At 47.6% G+C, this 22,914-nt stretch overlaps 1 protein-coding gene and 1 pseudogene across 2 annotated transcripts in view; both read right to left on the bottom strand.

Annotated features, from left to right (window-relative positions):
- Positions 1–18,132, bottom strand: part of ATG16L2 (autophagy related 16 like 2) — a 33,799-nt gene extending 15,667 nt beyond the window's left edge. The window contains exons 1-10 of one of the 2 annotated variants that reach the window (XM_069070806.1): positions 17,880–18,132; positions 11,138–11,231; positions 9,378–9,483; positions 7,725–7,798; positions 7,230–7,481; positions 6,948–7,013; positions 6,534–6,629; positions 3,598–3,660; positions 1,671–1,836; positions 1,203–1,308 (exon numbers count right to left, since the gene is read on the bottom strand). In XM_069070806.1, the coding sequence (XP_068926907.1) occupies positions 1,203–1,308; positions 1,671–1,836; positions 3,598–3,660; positions 6,534–6,629; positions 6,948–7,013; positions 7,230–7,481; positions 7,725–7,798; positions 9,378–9,483; positions 11,138–11,231; positions 17,880–18,012 (1,156 nt within the window). In that variant the 5' untranslated portion in view covers positions 18,013–18,132. The remainder of the gene's footprint in view (positions 1–1,202; positions 1,309–1,670; positions 1,837–3,597; positions 3,661–6,533; positions 6,630–6,947; positions 7,014–7,229; positions 7,482–7,724; positions 7,799–9,377; positions 9,484–11,137; positions 11,232–17,879) is intronic. The other variant, XM_069070807.1, reaches the window with a different exon arrangement.
- LOC138148359 (GTP-binding nuclear protein Ran pseudogene) lies at positions 13,367–15,715 on the bottom strand (annotated as a pseudogene).
- Positions 18,133–22,914: the final 4,782 nt, after the last annotated feature.

The following is a 22,914-nucleotide window of genomic DNA, read 5'->3' as shown; positions in this document are numbered from 1 at the left end:
TCTGTGCACTATGGCACCACCTAGCCCCTCCTCTGTTATATTTAACATTCCTAAAATTCTGTTTATGTCATTAAATTCTTTCTTTAAAAAATATCTTGTTCAATTTGTCCAGTTCAGAAAGGGGCACATTGAAGAACAATTGTATTGTCTTGCCACTATTTCATTATCTAAATTGCCTTTAAGCGGGGCAGCTAGGTGGCACAGTGAATCAGGAGGACCTGAGTTCAAATCCGGTCTCAGACACTTGACACACTTACTAGCATGTGACTTTGGGCAAGTCACTTAACCCCAAATGCCCTCAAAAAAAAAGGAAAAAAAAATGCTGTATGACCTTGGGCAAGTCACTTAACCCCAATTGCCCTAAAAAAGGCAAAAAAATAAAAATAAATTGTCTTTAAACATAATGCATTTTACTTTGCTCACCTCTCTTTATACATGTCTGGGTTTTTTTTTTCTGTTGTCTTATCTGAGGGCATGTTTGCTATTCCTTTTAAAAATCTGACTGGAGCATAATAAATTTTCCTTCAGATTCTCATTTTAACCATGGGAATCCTTATGTTTCAGTGTTTCTTGTAAGCAACATATCATTGGGTTTTATTTTCTAGCCTTATGCATTTTATTGATGAGTTCATAACATGCACATTCACAATTGACTTTTTAAAAACATTTTGTTATTTTTTGTTTATACATCACTTAGATTTCTTTATCAGATACTGTAAAGATTGTTTCTCAGATTTTTGCTTTCCATCTAATCTCAGCTGCATTGGTTTTGTTTGTGCAAAATCTTTTTTAATTTAATGTAATAAAAATTATCTATTTAAGGAAAAAAATAAAGGACCACAGCCCAGGGGCTGAGCCCTCAGTTCTTGGCCCTGCTCTGCCACTCAGCAGCTTCCAGTCTGTTCCACATTCTGAGTTTCTGTTCCCTCATCTATAAAACAGGTTGAACTCAAAGTGGCTTAGGTCCTACCTAACTTGAAGGTTTCAGGCATCCCCCAACTCCACCGAACTATCTCACCCCCAAAGGTCAGTGTTACTTTCCCATAACTGACAGGTGGTGAAATCGACTGGAAACAGGTATGGGGAAGAGCCGGGAGAGAATTCAGATGCAGACCCAGGACATTCACCCCCATCCATGGTGCTTAAGAGGAAAAAATGGCCCTTGGTGTAATACTGGGGGGAGAGGAATGATCTCCACTCACCTCCAACCACATTCCAGAGGCGGATGAGCCGGTCAGCCCCACCTGTGGCCAGGAGGCTGCTGTTGGAACTGAAGCAGACGGCATTGATCTCAGAATGGTGGGCCTCCTGGGGGAGACAGAAAGGGTTTAATGCCCTCCCCTACAGCAAGGACCCAGGCTCTCCTTGTCTCCCCAGGGTGCCCCGACTAACCAGGCCATTCCTCACACGGCTGGGGCCCATCCACCTCCTCTCCATTTTGCTCAACCTGTAAAGATTTCAACTTTTGCTCCATACAAACATCTATCTCCAAGTGTTCCTACTTTTTTTTTTTTGTTGCTGCTTTTCCAAGTATTGCTTCTTTATCATCTAGGGACCTCCCTAGCTCTCACATGTGCCCACCTACCCTAGCCAGGACAATGTCTTCCATAGCTATACATCTGTCCCAGTAACTCCCCATGTCCTTCTCAAACATGCACCCACACACACACCTGCCCTGTGTCCATCTTCCTCCTTAGTCCCTTTATAGCTGGGTCTCTCTGTCTCACCTGGATGTCCTGGGCTCTGGCTGGGAGACAAGAAACCCCACAGACAGGAAGGCTTGGATATCGGGCTTCAGGGGCCCCACTCACGGAGTGACCCCTTCTCTTCCTAAAACTGAGTGGATGGAGTGAGAGTCAGTGGCCATTCCTCCAAGGTGCCTCCCCCCAATCACCTGGGCCTGGACCAGAGGCTGGGGCCACAGAGGCCCAGGGAGGTGACAGCTGGGGAGGAGGAGGAAGGAGGGCCAAGGACAAACAGGAAAAACAGAGAACAGCAGAAACATGCCTAGCTGCAAGCCTCCCAGGGAAGGGTAGGGGAGAAAAGTAGACACATTCTGAAAGAGAAGAATTCACTGGGCAGGTAGGAGGGCTTCTATGAGTGGGACCTGCTCATCTGCAGGAGGAGAAATAGTCTTACAGAGTTCCATTTTGTATCCTGACTTAGCCTGGGGAATCTAGATGCCAAAATTCCAGTCCTGGCCTTGAGCACGTCCCTCTTCCTTTATCTAGCCTTCAGTTTCCTCATCTATAAAATGGGGAAAATAATCTCTGTTCTGTGACCCCCAGAGAGCTGGTGTGAGGCTCAAACAAGAGGAAGGAAGCCCTGCAGAAGAATGAAGCCCCAGGCAGACATGAGGGACTCTTGGCAGTGAGAAGCATGGAACGGCAGACAAAGCTCTGGCCACAGAAGTTCAGAAGGAGACACAGACAAGCAGGGGAACATCTAATGGACAGCGTAAAAAGAAACAAGCCAGATGGAACTGAGATTCACGGTTTCATATACAACCCTTTTTTTCGGTTCTTCTTTGTACAGGGAAATGTTCCTATTCATTGATGTTTGGCAAGTTCATAATACTCAAAAGGAAAATTTTGGAAGGACAATGTTTAAAAAGCCCTTGAATATGAGATGCAGTCCTGACAGTTCTCATCTACCTGTAAAATAAGTAGATCCCTACTTCATGTCCTCCATACCCGAGCCCTGAGGGCTCTCCAGAAATGAACCTGGCCTGATCCTCCAGCACTGAATCTGGGAGTCAGGGCCCAGACAGGGCTGGCTCCCAAAGATGAGCGGAGGAGCCCCCTCAGGGGAGTGACAGGCCTCCCCTCTCAAGGCCCTCATTCCAGAGGAGCCCACAGGGGCAGTGTGGACAGGCAGACCCAGAGAGAGCACACACCAAGCAGGCCCAGAAGAGCTTCAGCATCTCCCCACTCTCAACTCGGTCCCCATCCTCTAGGAGGCTGGGCTGGCAGCCCCCGACCAGCCAGTGAGAGGAGGATGGATCTTCCTGAAAAACCCAGGCCAAAGACAGAAGCCTCTAGAAAGTGCCCTCAGAGAAAGGACAGGGGGAAGACAGGGATCTTTAGAGATCCATGGGGCTCCCAGCTTGGTTTGCCTTGAATGGACAAATAGCCACCATGGCCCCTATGCTGCCTTACCTGCCCCCCCGCCCCAGCCAGCCAAAGAAACTCATGGGGGCAGACCAGAGACTCCCTCAGGAGAAGGAAGATAATGAAAAGGGAAATGCTGCAGGAAGAGGGTACCAGGAGAATGGGAATAAGGGGAGACAGGGGTGAGGAGGAAAGAAGGGGAACAGGAATGCAGCGAATCATTGAAGGAGAAAGCAAGTCACAAAGAGCAGCACAAGAATGAGGGAAACACTGAAGGAGACAGGAGTAGAAATGGGGGAACCATGAAGATGTAAGAGAATGTAGTGGGGAGAATGTGGGAGCTGAGGGGGATGGGCATGGGCAGGGGGAAGGCAGGTACTGAAGGAAGGGGGGGGTGAGTCACGATAAGTCGTTCAAGAGCCTCTGGTCTCACCCCAGGGAAGCTGAGGGGCCACGCGCCCCCCTTGCTCTCCTCACTCCCACTTACTCCAGGAGCCCCTTCATAACATCCATACAGCGAGCCAGGGTCACGGACGTGGCGGAGGCTGACCTGGGGGCAGAACCAGACAATGAGAGAAAGACAACCATCAGGAAGAGCGGGGATGCCTGGATGGAGGAGGTCACTGGAGTCCAGGCAACGAGATGGGAAAAGAATCACTCCCTAGGTCATCTCTAGCCTCCCTGAGGCCTAGCTCTGCACTGTCCAAGGGCCAGAATAAGGAGCCCATTCCGGAAGGTCCGGGAGTGAACGGGAAAATGGGGGCAAAGGGAATAACAGGAGAGGCTGTCACCCCCCAGAAGACTGGGGGAGGGGCTTCCAGAGCCCGAAAGGCCATCCTGAGGCAGAAGGCAAAAACACGTTCAGTTTGACCCAAAACCAGGGTCATGGGGAGGAGCCATAGGAAGGCAAATTCTCAAAATAAGAAAAAATTCCTAAGCGCCTGAGCTGTCCCACAATGGAAGAGGCCGCCTGGACAGGGAGAGAACTTCCCTCTGCTGGAGGTATCCCAGAAGAGGCACAAGCTAAGGATATGAGCAAGAAGGTGGATGCACCAGACACCCTCTGGGATCCTTCCAGTTCTTGTCACCTACAATTGTACTTCAAATTGCCAAGGGAGCTTGGACAAACCCCCTCATCATCAGAGCCCGAGCGACCCACTGGCACTATTCACAGGAAATTAATTCTTGCTAATAAGTTAGGTGGCCCAGTGGATAGAGCACTGCTGAATCTGGAATCAGGGAGAGACGAGCCTCAGTCATACTTGGCCAGCTGTGTGACCCTGGGCAGATCACCTCACCCCTGCCTGCCTCAGTTTCCTCAACTGTAAAATGGGATAACAACAGCGCCTAGCTCCCAGGGCTGTTGAGAGAATCAGATCAGATAACTAATTGTAAAGGATTAGCACAGTGCCTGGTACATGGTGAGCGTTATATGTTAGTTATTATTATTGCCTTCCAGATTATAAGGATCACATCCCCATGGCACTTTGTCAGGGTATCAGAGCTGGGAGGGGAGAGATCCCCTAGCCCAACGCTCACCCAACACTAAGTATTCCTGCTACACCAGTAAGTTATTCAGTCTCTGCAAAGAGTGGTGGTTACTCTGTATCACAGAATGGCAGGGGACTTTGGAGGTCACCGGGGCCTTTTTTTTTCACCTTTATTTGCATTCCTGGTGCTTGGCACAATGCCTGCCACACAGTAGGTGCTCTTAACAAATGCTTGCTAACTGGCTCTTGGACTCCATGGGCTCCAGCTCCTACCTGCCAGTGACTCCCCTGTGGTAAATAGTATCTTCACTCTATAGTAAATGACACCCTACAGTACAGGGTTAAGAAATGTTCTTCGTTGAAGGGATGATTAGACCTCTTTGCTTTTTGCTTGTGTTATTTCTGAGCCTGAGTCTGCTATCTCACCCAGGATGGAGGTCTGACAGCCCCTCACGGGCTCATTCCAACACTGACCGGCAGCCTGGAAGGGGGCCCTCCGCCCCCACCCCCCACGGAGGTGTGCCAAGCTGGAGGAAGCCTTCGTGCAGGTGCCCAATCGGCTTTGGCGCCACTGCAGCCCAGAATCCCAGCCCTCCAGCAATCCACCAGCCTCAGCCTCCCAGGGAGCGGGACTACAGGGGTGGGCCACCAATTAGACAGCTGAAGGAAGAACAATGAGTGAGGAGGCCGGCCTGGAAGCCTGATAAGCTGGACAGTGGCCAGAGGAAGGCAGCCAAGAGCCTCAAACTCATGAAGGAAATGGGGTTGTTTAACCTAGAGCAAAGAAGTCTTAAGTTGGGGCATGATGTCTGGCTTCAAGTTCATGAAAAGCTGTCCTGTAGAAAAGCAGTGAGACTTCTTTTGCTTAGCCCCAGAGGACAGAACTTAGAGAAAGAGTAGAAGTAACAAAGATGCTTGTTTAGGCTTGATGTCAGCAAAGACTTCCTATCAATCTGACTTGCTCCACAGTGGAAAAGCCCTGAGTGGGGAGGATTCTCCCTCACTGAGCATGTCTGAGTAGGGCCAGACAGCCACTGGATGATGTATGTAGAAGGCCCTTCCAGTCTGGTCCAAGCTGGACCAGACAGAGGCCCCTGTGGCCCCTTGCCAGCTCTGAGAAGTCTGGAATTCAATCAAGGTAGCCTTAATGATACAGCTTCAATGGGAAGTCACAGAGGGAGTCCTGGAAGGTCCAAGAAGACCTGTTCTCAGCCTCAGTTTCCTCATCTGGAAAAGTAGCAGTTGGACTAGATGACCTGTAAGGGCCCTTCTGGCCCCAGATCCTGTGATCCTCTGAACACCCTCTCCCCCCAACCTCGGTAAGGGCCATGTAACAAAGAGACCTCACCTGAGGGTGGAGGTGCTTCCAAGCCAGGGGGAAGGGAAGGGGATGTAATGAGAAAGGGGAGAGGACAGCACATCTGGACTTGGTGTCAGAAAACCCAAATTGAACTTTTGGCTCTGCTGTTGTGACCTTGGGTCCATAAATTGTCATGCCCTCTTTTGAGCCTCAGTTTCCTTCTCTGTAATATGAGGCAGACTCAAAGGTCCCTTCCAGCTTTAAATATAAATCCTATAATCCTGTGAGATGGGAAAACCCAACCATCCCTGGGAAGACAAGACTTGGTCTCACTCTGCTTTGTTTCCCTATCCACAGAATATTTGTCAGAAAGAAATGTGGTCAAAATCACGACTCAGACCTGCCCGGAAGAGTCCCAGTAGATGAACCTTTGTTTTTTTCCAATCCCAGTCAGTTTGTGAAGCCACTACATCCCTGAGCATTGGCCAAAGTGGTGGGCTAGGGCTGAGGGAGACCCGTCCCTGAGGTCCAGGGAGCTCATGCTATGGAGGTCAAGATCCAGGTGGCCCAAGGATCAGAAGCCTCTCAGGCTGTATCCACTTGTCTACACAGCCCCTCTCTGGTCCTACTTACCTGAAAGGGCGTTTCCACTGTTTCTCACAGGCTTCTACTTCCAAGAGCTCCTGCTTATCAGCAGGGGGCTCAGCAATGCTTGGAGGGTCCAGGGTCCTAAGGAAAGAAGCAGAGGAGCTCAGAATGCCCCAGGAGGCTCCACACAGGGCTGATGGGAAGGAATGTCGCCAGGGGTTTGGATGCCTGGGCTCTTTACTGGACAGATAGAGCCTGTTTATTTATCTGATTCATATCTGTCCCCCAAGAATAGCTACTGGGTTTGTCTGTTCTTCCCATCTGGGTCTCAATTTCTCCCTCTGTAAAATAAGAGTGTTAAGCTAGCTGGGCTCTAAGGTCTATCCTACCCTGACATCCTGTGTCCTAAGGTCTGGAGCTGAAGATTCCAGATGACAACTTCCCCTGTCTCCTACTTACTCAGAGACGATGACTGTCCTCCTCATTGCCTTCTTCAGCTCCCTGGAAACTCTGGCTTGCTTGACCCTGCAAACAAAGGGACTCAAGGAGTCTGAATTCTACAGTCACTGTGGCCCCCCCCGCTGAGGCTTGGGATATGGATCCCCTCTCGGGCCAGAGGCTCTTTGGGGACAAAGGCCTGTGGCTCCCCTCAGCCTTGGGCCTCGGCAGGGACAGAGGCTGCTGCCTCTTCCCTCAGACCAGGGACTTGCTGAGGACAGGAGGCTCTCCCTACGGCTTCACCTCTCAATCCGTTCATTGCGGTAATTCTGGTCCTCAGCTGCCTGCATCTTGACTTGGATCAGCTGCTCCACTAGCTCACGGCCTTCCTCCTCCATCTGTCTCAGGGCCCCTTCCTGGTGGCCAGTGTGGGCCCACAGTGTGTCATAGGCCTCCTTCCCCTCCGTGATCCTGTCCTCCTGCCCGGCCACCTGCTTTGCCAGCCACTGACGCATCTCTTCCAATTCACGCACCCTGGCATCCAGAACTGACAGCCTGCAGGGGGTGGGGGCAGGGAGGAAGGTAGGCCCGGGAACCAGGCGCCCCTTCCCACTTGCTCCCCGTTGAGATGGAGAGCCTCCACAGAAGACCCCAAAACCTCTTCCACAGCATAAGTCTTTGGGGGGACTCCCCCTGAGACAAACTTAACAGATCATTGGGGAAGGGTGCTTGTAACCTGCATCTCTGAGAGCCTGAGGCTCAGGCCGCAGGTATGCCCAGGAGATCTCTGGGTCTCACCTGCCCCGCTGATCCTCCAGCATTGCATCCTGGGAGCTCAGCATTGCATTCTTCTCCACAACCTGGTATGCCATCTGCAAACGGGGAGGCAGAGAGAAAGAGAAGTGACGTCTAGGGGCAGTGTCCACCTGCAAGGTCGGAGCCCATTTCTTCTCACTGGGGTCTGGGTTCCACACAACTGTCCATTCTCTGAAGACTGACGGCCTTCCCCCTTCCAGGCTCGAGCCCCTCCAGCACTGCCTGATGACCTCCTGCTTACACTGTAAGTGCCTTATACGGACAGTCATCTGTATATTGTCCCCTCCATGAGGATACAGGCTAAATCGTCATCCTCATCAACATGTTATGGCACCTACTGTGTGCCAGGCACTATGCTAAGGGCTTTACAAATACTACCTCAGTCAATGCACATGACGACTCTGGAAGGTACTTCTATTACCCTCATTTTGCAGATAAGAAAAGCCAAGCAAGGAGCGGCTAGGTGGCACACTGAGTAGAGTGCCGGCCCTGGAGTCAGGAGGACCTGGGTTTGGATCCGGCCTCAGATACTTCACACACACACACACACACACACACACACACACACACACAAGCTAGCCTTGTGACCTTGGGCAAGTCACTTAACCCCAACTGCCCTACCCTCCCCCCTCCAAAAAGAAAAAAAAAAGAAAAGCCAAGCAAACAGAGGGTAAGTGACTGGCTCTAGGTCTTGTCTGAGGCTGGATCTGAACTCCAGGCCCAGTACTCTACCCACTGTGCCACCGAACTGGCCTGCCTAGTCCCTTGAGGGTGCCTTTCTTTTATCCAGAGCTTAGCAGAATGCCTGGCACACAGTTAGAACTTAATAAATGTCTGTTTCCTCCCTTTCCTTGAACCCAAGTCCTTTCAGCTCTCCCTTCCCTCCCCCAACATACATAGTCACCAAGTATTTTGCCAATATCTCATTTGACCCTCATTACAATCTAGAAAGTAGGTGCTATTATTATCCCTATCACTGTACAGCTAGGGAAACTGAGGCCGACATAGGTAAAGTGGCCTGCCCAGAGTTACACATCTAATAAGCGTCCAAGGTTAAATTTGAACTTAGGTGTACTTTTTTTGTTTGTTTGTTTTTGGAGAAAGGAAGGCGGGGCAATTGGGGTTAAGTGACTTGCCCAAGGTCACACGGCTAGTTTTGTGTTAAGTGTCTGAGGCCGGATTTGAACTCAGGTCCCCCTGACTCCAGGGCAGGGCCGGTGCTTTACTCACTCTGCCACCTCGTTGCCCTAAACTCAGGTATTCTGGATATCAGGCCTAGCACTCTGTGCACTATGGCACCACCTACTTGTTCTAGGCCCAGCCAAGTGCAAAGCCTGGCTCTGCTCACACTCACTGTGTGACCTTCATCTCTCTAGGCCTCAGTTTCCTCTTTTTCTCCCAATTTATTTCATTTTTAAATTAATAAGCATTTTTCTGTCCCTCCCATCCCAACCCTGAAAAAAGAAAAACAAAGCCCTTGTAGAAAATGTGAATAGTTAAGCAAAACAAATTCCAGCTATCTCTGATATTGGTAATTAGTTTAGCCATTCCCCAACTGAGGAACACTCTTTGTTTCTAGTCTTTCAGATCTGGAAAATAAGGTGGCCAATCTCTAAGTCTAAAGACATAACCTACCTCCCCACAGACCAACTTGATCTTAGCCAATTCTTCCTCCCATTTCCTCCTGAGGTCCTCGGGTGACTGGGCAGGATCTGGAATTGGCCCTGCCTCCTCCTCCTCCCTGTCATTCAGAAAGAAGCTTTGGATTAGACACACACACACATACAGCCTGAATCCCTCCTCCTGGATGGATCTGTTGATCTCATCTGCCATTGTACTCTGTGGCCTGTAGCCTCCAAGGCTGTTAGGGAATGTGCCCCAAATCAGCCTTCCTTCCCCTACACATTCTAGGGAAGGTGTGAGCCAGTCAGTGAGATTAGAGACAGGGACACAGAGCTGATATCCAGTTAAATGCTTTGCACCCTCAGACTGGGAGGTGATACTTTCCATGGCCAGCACAGACCAGGAAACAGGACTAAAGTAAAGGGTGAAGGGAAAAAGGAGAGGTTTTCCTCTCCTCAGCCTTCTCTGCTGGGGCTTCATTGTCTGACTTTAGTCTCTTTTATGAAACATGGTGAATTCCCAGGATATCAAACCCACTCCCCTATATTCCCACTGAAGTATAAAACATGCACTCCACAGTCAAATGAAAACTGATGTTTGGATTATCTGTGACTTGGGACTCCTCACTTAACCCAGAGAATGTATGAGCCCAACTCCCAGTGTGATCCAGGCCCCTTTTCTCTCTCCCTCTCCTCCGCTCTGCCCTTCCTGGGGGGGGGTCATGTGACATCCCACCCTCCCTTCACTCATTATTTATTAAAGACCTACAAGTATGTGATGGAGCAGACAATCTCATCTCTCCCATGCTCTTTTCTGGAGACACAGGGGCAAGAACTGGTCCTCCCAACCCTATATCCTCCCATCTTCAAATCAACAGTCTAAGAAAGGGTTGGGAGACTGGGCAGAGGCACACAAAGAGAGGAAAGGAGGGATGCAGACAACAACATAGCAAAGAGAAGTGGTGAATTTGGAGTCAGAAACCCTGTTCAGATTCCTGAACTCTGCCTCTTACTACATATAGGTCCTGAGCCTCAGGCTCCTAATCTGTTAAGTGAGGTCCGATCTAACCTATGAGAGGAGGAAAGAAGAAAGGAAGACAGACAGTCAAGAGAGAGAAAGATGGACTGACAAAAGTGAGGGAGGACAGAGAAAGAATAGGAAGGAGGGTAGGGAAAAGACAGAAAGAAGAAGAGAGGAAGATATACAAGAAGAAAGAGTGAAGAAGCCAGGGAGAGGGAGAGAGGAAGAGAGACATATCAACAGACAGCTGGAGGGATTGGTCATGTCTTGCACAAGGCAGATAGTCAGTTAATGTTTGCTAAATGAATAGGAGGGGAAGGGACTGGAACAACCAACCTACTGGAAGGGTCTTAGGCATCAGGCCACAGAGTCATCTCTGGCTTGGGGAATTTGGTGGGGAGGGGCTCAAGGGAGAAAGGCCTAATTGTCCCTGGTAGGAGGGAAGCTGGTGTGGCCTATGGGGCAATGAGGTACCAGGAAGAGAATTAACCAGGCCAAATGCACAGGGCAACCATTGTATGGGCCTGTGGTTGGGCACCATGCCCAATCCCCCGCCCCTTTCCCTTAGAACCTCTTGCCTCAGGCCTCCCTCCTGCCCATGGTCACTACCATCCCTACTGCCCAAGGCTCTCCTTCCCCATTAAGATTCCCTTCCTTTAGAGCCAACCCATGACCTGTATACTGTTGTTCACAGTGTTTCCCTCATGCCATTCCCCAGGTCCTTCTGCTCTCTCCTTGACCCTCTCTCTTACCATGAAGGGAGGTGAATAAGTTCATTGGTAGGCTCAGGTGGCAGCTTTTCTGTGAAATGGGCCAACAGGTCTGATTTCTCCAAGAGTCTGTGATCTGGAGAGAGGATGGAAAAAGTAGGGTCACATGAGGAGGGGTTTGGCCAGGAAGGCTCCATACCCACCCAAACCCCATCATGTCTGACACCTCCACTGAGCTCTATTCCCAGCACTAGATACCAGCGCCGGAGAAGGAGCTGCGATGCTAATCCACATTTCTGAAGAACCACAGTCCTGGGGCTCTTTCATCCTTCCATATTTATCAGGCTCTAATCTGTATCTTTTCTCTCACTCCAAAAAGTGAGTGGCCTATAAACCCCTGCTCTGCCTTTGTGGACTCCAAAGAGAGGATATGAACCTGGTCCTCACACCCCAAGACCTAGAAAGATTCAGAAGAGGACAAACAGTTCCAATATTATTTCCTTTCCCAATAAGGAACTGGGAACCCCTAAGTACCATAGGTACTAAGATAGTCCAGCAGCTGGACTGGGCCCTGGAGGGGGTAGGGGAGAGACCTCAATTTCCCATACTTCCTCTTTCAACACTAAGTTTCCTCTAGATGGAGAAAGTCAAGAGGCCAAGCCAGAGTGAGGTCAATCTATCCAGCATCCCCTTCTCTTTCTTAGAACCATGCATAGCACCCACCCCCTCCAGGAAGCTTTTCCTAATTGGCCACAACTACCTTTGCTCATCTACAAATTCTCCATGCCTTCCAGCTGCCTCCTCCCCACCCTCACCCTACTTGTCCAAGGCACCAGTCACCAAGCCTGACATTTTGCCTGGCAAGTTGCTAGTCATGTCCTCTCTTCTTTTCTAGGTCTCAGTTCAGGAAGAGTCTTGACCTTCTCCCACTCATGCCAAAGACTTTGGCTTTCCCTGAAGACTAAGGGCTCCTTCAGGACAAGACTTCTCTTCCTCCATGTCCCTGGATCCCTAGCCTGACGTCCCCCCATGAAATTAACTTCCTATGGAAAGTGAAAGTCATGGCATGGTCTTCTGAAAGGCTTTTATTTTTTAATCAAATGCTTCACTTTTATTATAGAACCCAAAATAGAGAACTCATTCCAAAACTTCAGTTTAGATTGACATCACTAAAAATGATCCATTTTCTCACTACTGACTTTTGTCTTCCCAACAGGAACATTTTCCTACAGGGGCTTTAAAGCTTATCAAAGTTAAAGTTAATAGACTCCAGCTTACTTCCATAATCACTTCAAGCCACCTTTTAAAAGCATGGTTACCATTCCATATATGTTGAGCAAGATAGTCTTTAAAAAGCTGCATTCAATTGATACTCAATTCATATAAATTAAATTCTATTCTATCGACAGCTCACACACAGGAAAAATGCAAAATCTTCATGTGATTATTTTATTCTTCAACCTTACCCTCCTTCCCAAGCCACCTTAGGCACTCTTCTCAGCTAGGGTGAAAACAGCTGGTTAACTACCTAAATTATATAGACTCACACCTTTTAACTTTATTACCAAGTTGTGCAGCACAAAAGTTTTAACCTGTTCAATCCCTCTCTTTACTTTTTAAAATGTTTGACCCAAATGTATCTTAACGATGATGTTGGAAATGTTTTAAAAACTAGTCATAAAAATATGAAGCCCACATAAATAGTAATACGGTACATACCTATCAAGACCAAACAAAACAGGTTTTAAAATGCTTATTGTAAACAAGGGATAAGAACTCAGTTGCTTAGATATTTGAAATACAACTTTCTTATGGTATAAACAAAAAGAAATGGGAATACTGGGAGGTCTTATATTTGAAACTCAAGGGGACATGACTGCAGACAAATCTACAGGTCCAAAATATGAATTATTTATCGAGTCTTAAACTACCCCTTTCATTTCTTTTCTTTTTTTCTTTTTGGAGGGGGGAAGGCAGGACAATTGGGGTTAAGTGACTTGCCCAAGGTCACACAGCTAGTAAGTATTAAAGTGTCTGAGGCCACATTTGACTTTAGGTCCTCCTAATTCCAGGGCCGGAGCTCTATTCACTGTGCCACCTACCCACCCCAGCCCCATTCATTTCTAAGTCTAGTCCTCTCCTTCCACATCTCCAAGATTAAGCACATGTTAGGCTCAGCTAAATAATCAAGTAGAAAACGCTAACCACTGACATCACAGGACAATTGCCTATAAAACCAGACCTCTAACACTGGGCTCCAGCTTCATTCCCTTACAGAACATCATTTTCATCAGGGAGTGCGGCTGTCTGAGCAATTCTTGCTGGGCCTGTAACAACCTCTGCAGGGGCAAGAGTAGGCATGGCAACAAACTTCAAATTAGGGTGTCCAATAAGTTTTTCTAGCAAGTCAAGGGCAGCTAGGTGGCCCAGTGGATAGAGTGCTGGGCCTGGAGTCAGAAAGACTCATCTTCATGAGTTCAAATCTGGCCTCAGACACTTATTAGCTGTGTGACCCTGGGTAAGTCACTTAGCCCTGTTTGCCTCGGTTACCTCATCTGTATTAGCCAGAGAAGGAAATGGCCAACCACTCCAGTAACTTTGCCAAGAAAACTCCAAATGGGGTCATGAAGAGTCACACACAACAACAAACCAAAGGAAGCCAAAAAGGGCTTCCCAGAGTTGTAGTTACTCTTGACTGAAATGTCATGGTACTGGAACATGGTACATGGTTCTTCCCAAGAAAGACAACTGATTTTGCCTTGACTTTTCTGTCCACATTGCTGCCACACAACACTATAGGGACATTTTCACATACTCATACCAGGTCTCTTTGCCAGTTAGGCACATTCTTGTAAGGAACTTCTTGATGTTCCATCTAACATTACAATGGCACACTGAGCTTGGAGGTAATAACTGCCTCTGGGACCACCAAATTTCACTGGGTCAGGTGTATACATTGAGCTTAACGGGATCTCTGTTAGTATGGAACATGAGAGGATGGACCTCAACACCCACGGTGGCTAGATACTTCTCAAGTTTACCAGTTAAGTGACATTTCACAAATGTGGTTTTTCCAGGACCTCTGTCATCAATTAATACAAGTTCGAACTGCACATGGGGGTCTCCTTGGGCTGCCATCACGACAATTCTTCCAGAAGTGTCTTCATCTCCGCCTGACAGCTTTAATAAATTTTTAATAAATGGTTTTTCATTCACTCATTTGTGTTCCAAGGAAGGTAGGATAAGAGAATGTTTCCTCAAGCCCTCAGCAACAATGTAACAATGATGTAGTAACGATGATGTTACTTATGTTAGAAATAATAGGAGCTCCCATTTTAATAGAAAGCATTTTAAGGTATAAAATACTTAACTCACAACAATTGTGTGAGGTAGATGTTATCACTGTTGTCATCCCTACTTGACAGAGAGAGAAACTGAAGCTTAGACAGCTCAAAAGTGTCCAAGGTGGGCCTTCAATCCAGGTCTCTTCTGACGCAAAAGACCAGCTCTTACCGCCACTCCACTGCTACCCTTCAACACCTCTTGGTATATCAGTACAGATCATAAGAAAGGACCTCAGAGGAGCTCTAGTCTCATGCCCTCATTTTACAGATTAGGAAACTGAGGCCCAGAGTGGTAATGTGATTCGCCCAAGGTCATTCGAGTAGAATTAGGGTTGTAATCCAGGGTCTCTTGCTCTAAATCCAGAGTGCTTTCCACTGTCCCACTCTTTGAAGCAAACTGACTCCTTGAAAAGTACAGAGAAAAAGACCCTAAGGATCTTCTGAGATCTTAGCAGGGAGGGAAGAAAGTTAGTTAGGGGGAAGATATAAGAACGTGGCTCGAGGTGGGAGTCAACACAAACTCATCATAAGAACTCTGACCTGGGGAGATGGGGTTATGAGAAAACATAGCATAGTGGGAAATATACTGGAGTTGCCATCAAAAGACCTGCTTTTTTGAGAGTCTTAGGTCCAATCCATAGGCAAGTGATTAAATCTCTTGAGCCTCAGTCTTCTCCTCTATAAAATAAGGACAAAATTGCACCAACAACTTCAGAGAGTTATTATGGGGAAGGAGTTTTGTAAGGCCTAGAGCTATAGAAATGGGAGCCACTGGTATTACTCTGGAGCTGCCACCTTTGTCCCCATGGCTTTGGCCTCTCCTACTCAGAGTACCCAAGCTCACCGTGGAGCCCACCACATCTGAACTCTCTACTTGTGGGAACCCAGGGCTTGCCACAGAGTCCAGGAGAATAGAAGAGCCCATCAGCAGGCAAGATAACACCTAGAAAGCAGGGGAGAGGTGCTGGAAGCTTCCCCAAGGTCACCAAAGGGCAGAAAAAGCTGACCCAGCCTCAAATAGGAAGGATGTGTTTGTTTGTCATTGTGCAAGGAGTCAAGCTAAGGTCTCAGGAAGATGTGCTCCTAAGGCTTTGGGGGAGGGGAGGGGTGGAGTTAATAGGGGAGGCAGAGTGTGTGGCAGCAGGTCCCACTGATGGCAAAAGGCAGCAGCAGGAGGGTCAGAGGACAGACTTTAGACTTTCATCTCCACGGATACAAGGGTACAGAAGAGATGAAACGGCATTATTAGACAACATGTTCAGCAGACTAAATGAAATCTTTGGAGATGACTGACATATTACCAAGCAAAAAAACCCTCATTTGCCCTGACCAGAGATTGGAGTCCTAACCACCCCCCCCCCAACACCACCCTCACCCCTCACCCTGCACCAGAGCTGTAGCTAGGGCAGGCAAATCAGGACTTTGTCCAGGTGCTGAAATGGAAGGCCTACAAAATTAAGGACAGGGATGGAGAGTACTGTCCCGGACTTGGGAGCTGTTGTTGAGAGCAGATACTTCAGAAGCCTGTCAGAACATCATTCTTGGGCTAAGAGACAACCTAGCTCCTGGAAGCCAGTGGCTAGCTAAGCAGAAGGCTAGAAAATGGTCCCCTAATCATGATCTATACATAGAGAAGAGGCGTTTCAGGGCCCTGGACCCTCCAGGGCAGGGAACCAAGATGCTGGGAAATGGATGATATACTTCTCCATATCATGTCCAACCAGGGAGAAGGCCAGTAAATCTCTAGGATGCTAAAACATAGTCCCCCAGACCAAGACACACACACACACACACACACACACACACACACACGATTTTATCCCAGGTGCTATTCCTAGTTATGGTTCTGCCTATATAAACCAACAAGCATTTACCTAATATATACTGGCCACAGGACCAAGGACATGGACTAAATTGTGTCTACCATGATAAGGTCATACTAAGAAATCTATATTCTCTTAGTTTGTCTTTTAAGATGGGGAAGGAGAGGCAGGGAAACTAGGGAGCTCAGGCTCAGTTGGGAAGTAGTCAAGACAGCTGGGGGCTGAGATTGGGGGTTCTGTCTAAAAACTACTGACTTGGTTGGAATCTGAACCTGTGACAGCCTCTCTGGCCTCAACTTCTGACACATCTGATAACTGATGCATAGCTCCCATTCTCAGGGAGCACCTAGTCTGAAAAGAAAAAAATACAGCCCTTGTCCTTAGGGTCTTCTGGATGTGACAAGGGGAAGGCCAAAGATCCTACATACTCCTATGATGAGAAGTGAGATTTGGGGGCTTAGACAGGTCTTTGGGATACCAGAGAAGGGAAAAATCAAGGACGACTTTCCTGAAGGAGGTGGCCCTTGAACTATGCTCTGCAGGATCAGATTCCCCTCTTCCCAAGCTGGCTTAGTCCTTAAATCCTGGGCTTCAGCCCTAAAGGGAAAAAGGTACACTAGAACCCCCAACCACTGGAACTCTGATACCTTTTGGTCCCCAGAAGGTCTATTCTTCTTTTCCCAGTTCCTCCACCCTCAAAGGGAACAAGGTGCCTGGGCTATCTCTCACCTCCTTGGGGATAGGGTAGGGATCAAGTCAGCTTTGTCATACATTTCAGCTTCAGAGCTTGGCAACCTTAAAGGGTCATTCTACGACACCCACCTTCACCAGTCTAGTCTGCTCCTCTCCCTCTAAGACTGCTCATCCTAATCGCCTGGGACAACTCCCTCCCTCCAGAGGTCACCTCTTCCTCAATAAGGTTTTCCTCCCTTTGCACAGAATACAACCCAAACCACCGCACCACCACTCCACACCAGGGACTGTACTGGATTATGTATCTCCCTTCCTCTCCCACGCATGTCCTCTAAACCCCATTTCTCCTAGCTTGCCTCAGGCCCTCTCTATCTCTGGAGCCAGCTTTTCCCTCTAAATCCAGGACTCTATAAACAAAGTCTCCCCTTTTCCTGTCCTGGAACTCTTTTTCAGTTCTCAAATCCCTCCCTTTCCATCTCCTGTGCTATACAGTTGCTGGGATCACTGCCTCTTTGTATAAAAGGTTCCTCTTTCCCACCCCTCCAAAAAACACCTTTCTGTCCCACATAAATTCCCCGGGAATATATAACAGTCCCTCCTAGGATCCCAACGTGTGTCCTTAGGGGTGGGAGGTGCTTCTTCGCCCTGCTCCTAAGTCTTTGCTTTCTTCAGGATGGGAATTCCAGAGTGGGCATCTGCCCACGCCGCAGTCACAGTGGCATCTCTGTCACTCCTGGGGTGCCCGCACTCACCTGTGGTCACGCTCATCGGTGTCACCCCCGGCCTTTCTTCCTGCCGTCCTGGTTCCACCCCAGTTGGCCCCCTCCAATCTCCAGGGACCTCCTGGTCTGTGCACCGCCCTGTCCCAAGTCTGATGCCCCTTCCTACCCCCCATCCCAGCCCCCTCCCAGGGCTGGCACTCACAAGCCTCCACCAGGTCAAAGAACAGAGCCTTCTGCCTCCGGTCCCGCTGCTGAAGCTGGCGAATGATGTGCAACTTCCAGCGGCAAGAGGAGACAGGCGGCGAGCCTGGGGCGAGAGCCCCGGATCCAGGCATGGCGGCCCGAGGAGACCAAGGCGCAGATTCACTCGCTCTGCCCGCCCACCGGGCACAAAAGCTTCGCGAACCGAGGCCTAAAGGGCGGGGGCGGGGCCTGCGCGGGGAACTCTCGTGGCGTCACCACGGAGGCGGAGCCTCGGGATGGGGAAAGCCTCGGAATGTTCCATCCTTCGAATGGTGGGGGGAAGGGGTGCAGGACGATGGCCAGAGTCCGCAGCTGCGGGGGAGAAGAGACAGTCCGACCACGGACGTTCATCACTATTCACCTTTACCTCTTCGAAATCAATAAGGATCCGGGAAGGGCGGTCCCGCTTGTGCGGAGAGAAGCGCGCCTCTGGAGTAGCTCTCCCCACGCTGGAGATGGCACCGTCCGCAGCTTCGGGAGGCGGTGCCGCTTACGTTTAACCCCGTAAGTCCCGGAGCAGGACCTCCAGCTCACCAGCCCACCTCCCCAAGTCTTCCTGCCCCGTTTTGCATAGAAGACTTCACGTCCGAGAAGTTAACTAACTTGCCCGAGGTCACCGCAGCCCAAGGTGGAGTCGACATCCAACACCCACTAAAGATAATGACAAAAGCTAACATTTATGTAAACACTTTAAGTTTTACAAAGCCCTTACATAAAATTATCTCATTTAGTTCTCACAACAACCCCAGGAAGTAGGCGCTATCATCCCCACTGTCCAGGCTACCGAGGTTAGGTGACTTGCCCAAGGTCACACAGCTGTGAACTATCTGCGGCTGGATTTGAATTCAAGTCTCTGGACGCCTAGCCCGGGGCCCCATCCACTACACCAGCCCACGGCCATGCAGTTTTTATTGTTGCTCTGTGGGTTTTCCAGATGACATCATGTTCATCCGTCGGATCTACGTTGAACTGAGCCGCACTACGTCATCAGCCTCACCCTTCCAGAGTCATGGAAGACCAGTGAAGGGCCTGGGATACGGCCGATGACCTCGGCATCTTCTGTGCGTGACCACGCTCTCAGCGCTCCGCAGCAGCTGCTCTCTGGGCTCTTGGGACTGAGTGTCCCGTTCGGTCTTCACGTGCTTGGGGATGCCTGGGAGGCCTAGCAGGGGAGGACTACCCACTAAAGGAACCCCACCTCCGGAGCTGCCCCCGGCAGCATCTTCCATTTCTGCCCTAGGGCCCCGCCTCTACTTCTCAGAGAAAAAAAGAGTTACTGGCCACAAGTTCAGTCCTGGGTCCCAGGAAGCCTGGCTCTTTCTGACCCCACTCAAAGCTGAGGTTTGACCCATGCAGAAGGTCTTCCCAAAAAGGAAGAACAGGAAGATATTCAATATGCAATATCTATCAGGTCTTGTGCAGTTATTTGTTTTCTTCTACCCCAAAGAAATGCTTAATACAAAAGACTCACAAGCATGCATTAATAATGACAACCCAGCAGCTAAACTTAAAACACCAAAATATGAAACATTTTCAGCAGGACAGCTCCACTCTACATTATCTCCCCGAGAGTTCATGTCTCCTGGAAAGTCAAGTCAGGGGTTGGGAGCCTCCTCCTATCTGTGGTCACTTCCCCCAAGAAACAGTGGGGTACCTGTAGGACCACCTCTCATATTTCAGATGGTGCTGCCTGGGGAACCCAAGAGCTTCCAACTGCTCAGAGGCTGGAGACATCCATATCTAGATCTCTGTTCAGTCACCTATGCTCAGAGAAAGAAACACACAAGAGATGTGAGGGCTTTGAAATTCAGTCTCTGGCTCACTTAAGCTAGCACTCTGCTGGCACAGGTGAGCAGTCTGTCATTTCTCTTGCAGTGCCCCTCCTCCACCTTTCATGGGAAATCCCTAAGAGAGTCAGTTGTTTGCCACAAGTCCTGAGGAGCTGAAGGAGGCAGAGGCATATAGAGAGGGTGGGCCTTTAAAGTCTATTGATTGCCTAGCTCTTCCTGTTTTGGTGGCCAGTCCTCTTTGATGCATCTTGCTATCCTTCCAGATACCAAGGAATCATCCAGGACTGGCTTTTATCATCCCAAAGTGCCAAATACCAGCAGCTGGTTGGTACAGTGAAAAGAGCACCAGCCCTGGAGTCAGGAGGACCTGAGTTCAAATTCGACCTCAGACACTTGACACACTAGCTGTGTGACCTTGAGCAAGTCACTTAACCCCAATTACCTTGCCTTCCCCCCTCGAAAAAACAAAACAAAGTGCCAAGTCCTTCAGTTCAGGGCACTTGTCCCTGCATCCCAGCCAGAACATGTGTTACTAGAAGTAGCCAGAATTCCAGGCCTACCCTATACATGCTTCATGGGACAACCACTGTTGCATTGTTCTTATTTTTTGGAATGAAATAATTATTGCACAAGTTTGCACAAGACTCTCACAGGAATTATTTCAAGAAAGGCAGTGGGGCGTAGAGGATGGAGTGATGGAGAGCTGGACTTAAGAGTCAGGGAGACATACAGTTGAATCCTGCCTCTGATACTAATTAGCAGCATGACCATAGGCAAGTTATTCAATTTGCTTTTCTATCCCCCACTTAATAGTATTTTATTTTTTCCAATTATATGTAAAGATAATTTCCAACATTCACTTTTATAAGATTTTGAATTCCAAATTTTTTTGTCCCTCCCTTCCCCTTCACCCTCACCAAGATGGCAAACAATCTAATATAGGCTATACATGCACAATCATATTAAACATATTTGCTCATTAGTCATGTTGTGAAAAAAAAAAGAATCAGAAAGGAAAAACCATGAGAAAGAAAAAAAAAAAGAAAATAATATGCTTTGATCTGCATTCAGACTCCAAAGTTCTTTCTCTGGATGTGGATAGCATCTTCCATCATGGGTCTTTTGGAATTGTCTTAAATCATTGCATTGCTGAGAAGAACTAAGTCTATCAAAGTTGGTCATCATATAATGTTGCCGTTGTTGTGTATAATGTTCTCCTGGTTCTGTTCACTTCACTCAGCATCAGTTCATGTAAGTCTTCCCAGGTTTTTCTGAAATCTACCTGCTCATGATTTCTTATAGCACAACAGTATTCCATTACATTCAAAAACCACAACTTTGTTCGACCATTCCCCAGTTGATGGTATCCCCTCAATTTCCAATTCTTTGCCAACACAAAAAGAGTTGCTATAAATATTTTTGTACACATGGGTCTTTTACCCTTTTTTATGATCTCTTTGGGATACAGACCTAGTATTGGTATTGCTGTATCAAAGGGTATGCACAGTTTTATAGTCCTTTGGGCATAGTTTCAAATTGCTCTCCAGAATGGTTGGATCAGTACACAACTCCATGAACAATGCATTAGTGTTCCAATTTTCCCACATCTTCTACAACATTTATCATTCTCCTTTTTTGTCATATTAGTCAATCTGATAAGTATGGTACCTCAGAGTTATTTTAATTTGCATTTCTCTAATCAATTGTGATTTTGAGTATTTTTTCATGACTATAGATAACTTTAATTTCTTCATTTGAAAATTTCCTGTTCATATCCTATGACCATTTGTCAACTGCAGAATGTCAATTTCTTTTTTTTTTTTTTTTGGAGGGGGGAAGGTCGGGCAATTGAAGTTAAGTGACTTGCCCAAGGTCACATGGCTGGTTTTTTTTGGTGTGTGTTAAGTGTCTAAGCTGGATTTGAACTCAGGTTCTCCTGACTCCAGGGCTGGTGCTCTATCCACTGTACCACCTAGCCTCCCCAATAAGTCAATTTCTATGAGCCTCAGTTTTGTCATCTGTAAAATGGCAATAGCTATAGTATTATTTGTTCTGATAGAGTCTACTGTGACGGAAAGTCTGGGAATATGGTCATGACAATATGTTTTGTGTGCTTTCTGAGGCCTAGCCTAGCTAAGTACAAAGAGGCCACTACCAGGAAAGCTGGATTCTTTTTTTTGCATATGGCTGGCAACCCATGGCCAAAGATGTGAGACAAAGAAAAATATAAATTGACTCTTAAGTCTTGTGAGGGCTATGATGATGGAAGAGTGGGAAAGAAGGTGAGAAAAATTTTTCATCAATTATCTCTAATAAAAAAAATCTGTCATTGAAGCTATATAGGATATAGCTTATATCCTTTTTGGATATACAAGATATATATATATATATGTGTATGTATATATATATATAGGATATATAAGGTCAAAACCCATTCCCCCAAATGATAAGTGATCATGCAATATGAACCATTTTCAAAATATGAATCATAGACTATCAACAACTAAATGAAAAATGCTCCAGATAATTGGAGAATATGATAATAGAGATAATTATAATAAGAGAAATTCTAATTAAAACAACTCACACACATCAGATTGGCAAAGATAACACAGGATTGAAAGGACAGTGCTAGAGGGGCTGTAGGAAAACAAACCCTCTGTGATAGAGCTGTGAACTGGTCTAACCTTTCTGAAAAAAACAATTAGGAATTTTGCAAGACAGTCACTAAATTACTCAAACCCTCGGGCTCAATAATCTAAGTACTGGTCATATACCCCAGAAATATTCAATAATAAATAGAAAAGATAGAAATATATAAAAATAATGACAGCTAAACTTTTTATGTTACTTTTTTAAAAATACTAGAAACAAAGCTGAAGGATGGCTGAACATATTGGGGCATATGAATCTAAGGAAGTCAAGTCAACAAGCATTTATAAAGCACCCAGCAGGCATTGTGCTAACTGATAAAGTTACAAAAGATAAAAAGTTCCTGCTCCAAGGGAGGTCATGATCTAAAGGGGGAGAAAACACATAAACAGCCCTACACAATCAAGAGATATACAGGACTAACCAGGAACAATTTCAATCCTCTCTATCGTAGGGAGCTCTAGCACAAGACAAACAGGAAGGGTTCAAAGACACAGGGTGTAGAGGGTAGATCACAAAAGTCTCAGCTTAGAGGGAGGTAGATTTTGTTTG

This window comes from Petaurus breviceps, unplaced genomic scaffold, assembly GCF_028583685.1.
Source record: "Petaurus breviceps papuanus isolate PSGF00001 unplaced genomic scaffold, PetGlider_PUasm1.0 90823, whole genome shotgun sequence".
Lineage (NCBI taxonomy): Eukaryota > Metazoa > Chordata > Mammalia > Diprotodontia > Petauridae > Petaurus > Petaurus breviceps.
This window is presented reverse-complemented; position numbering and strand designations above follow the sequence as displayed.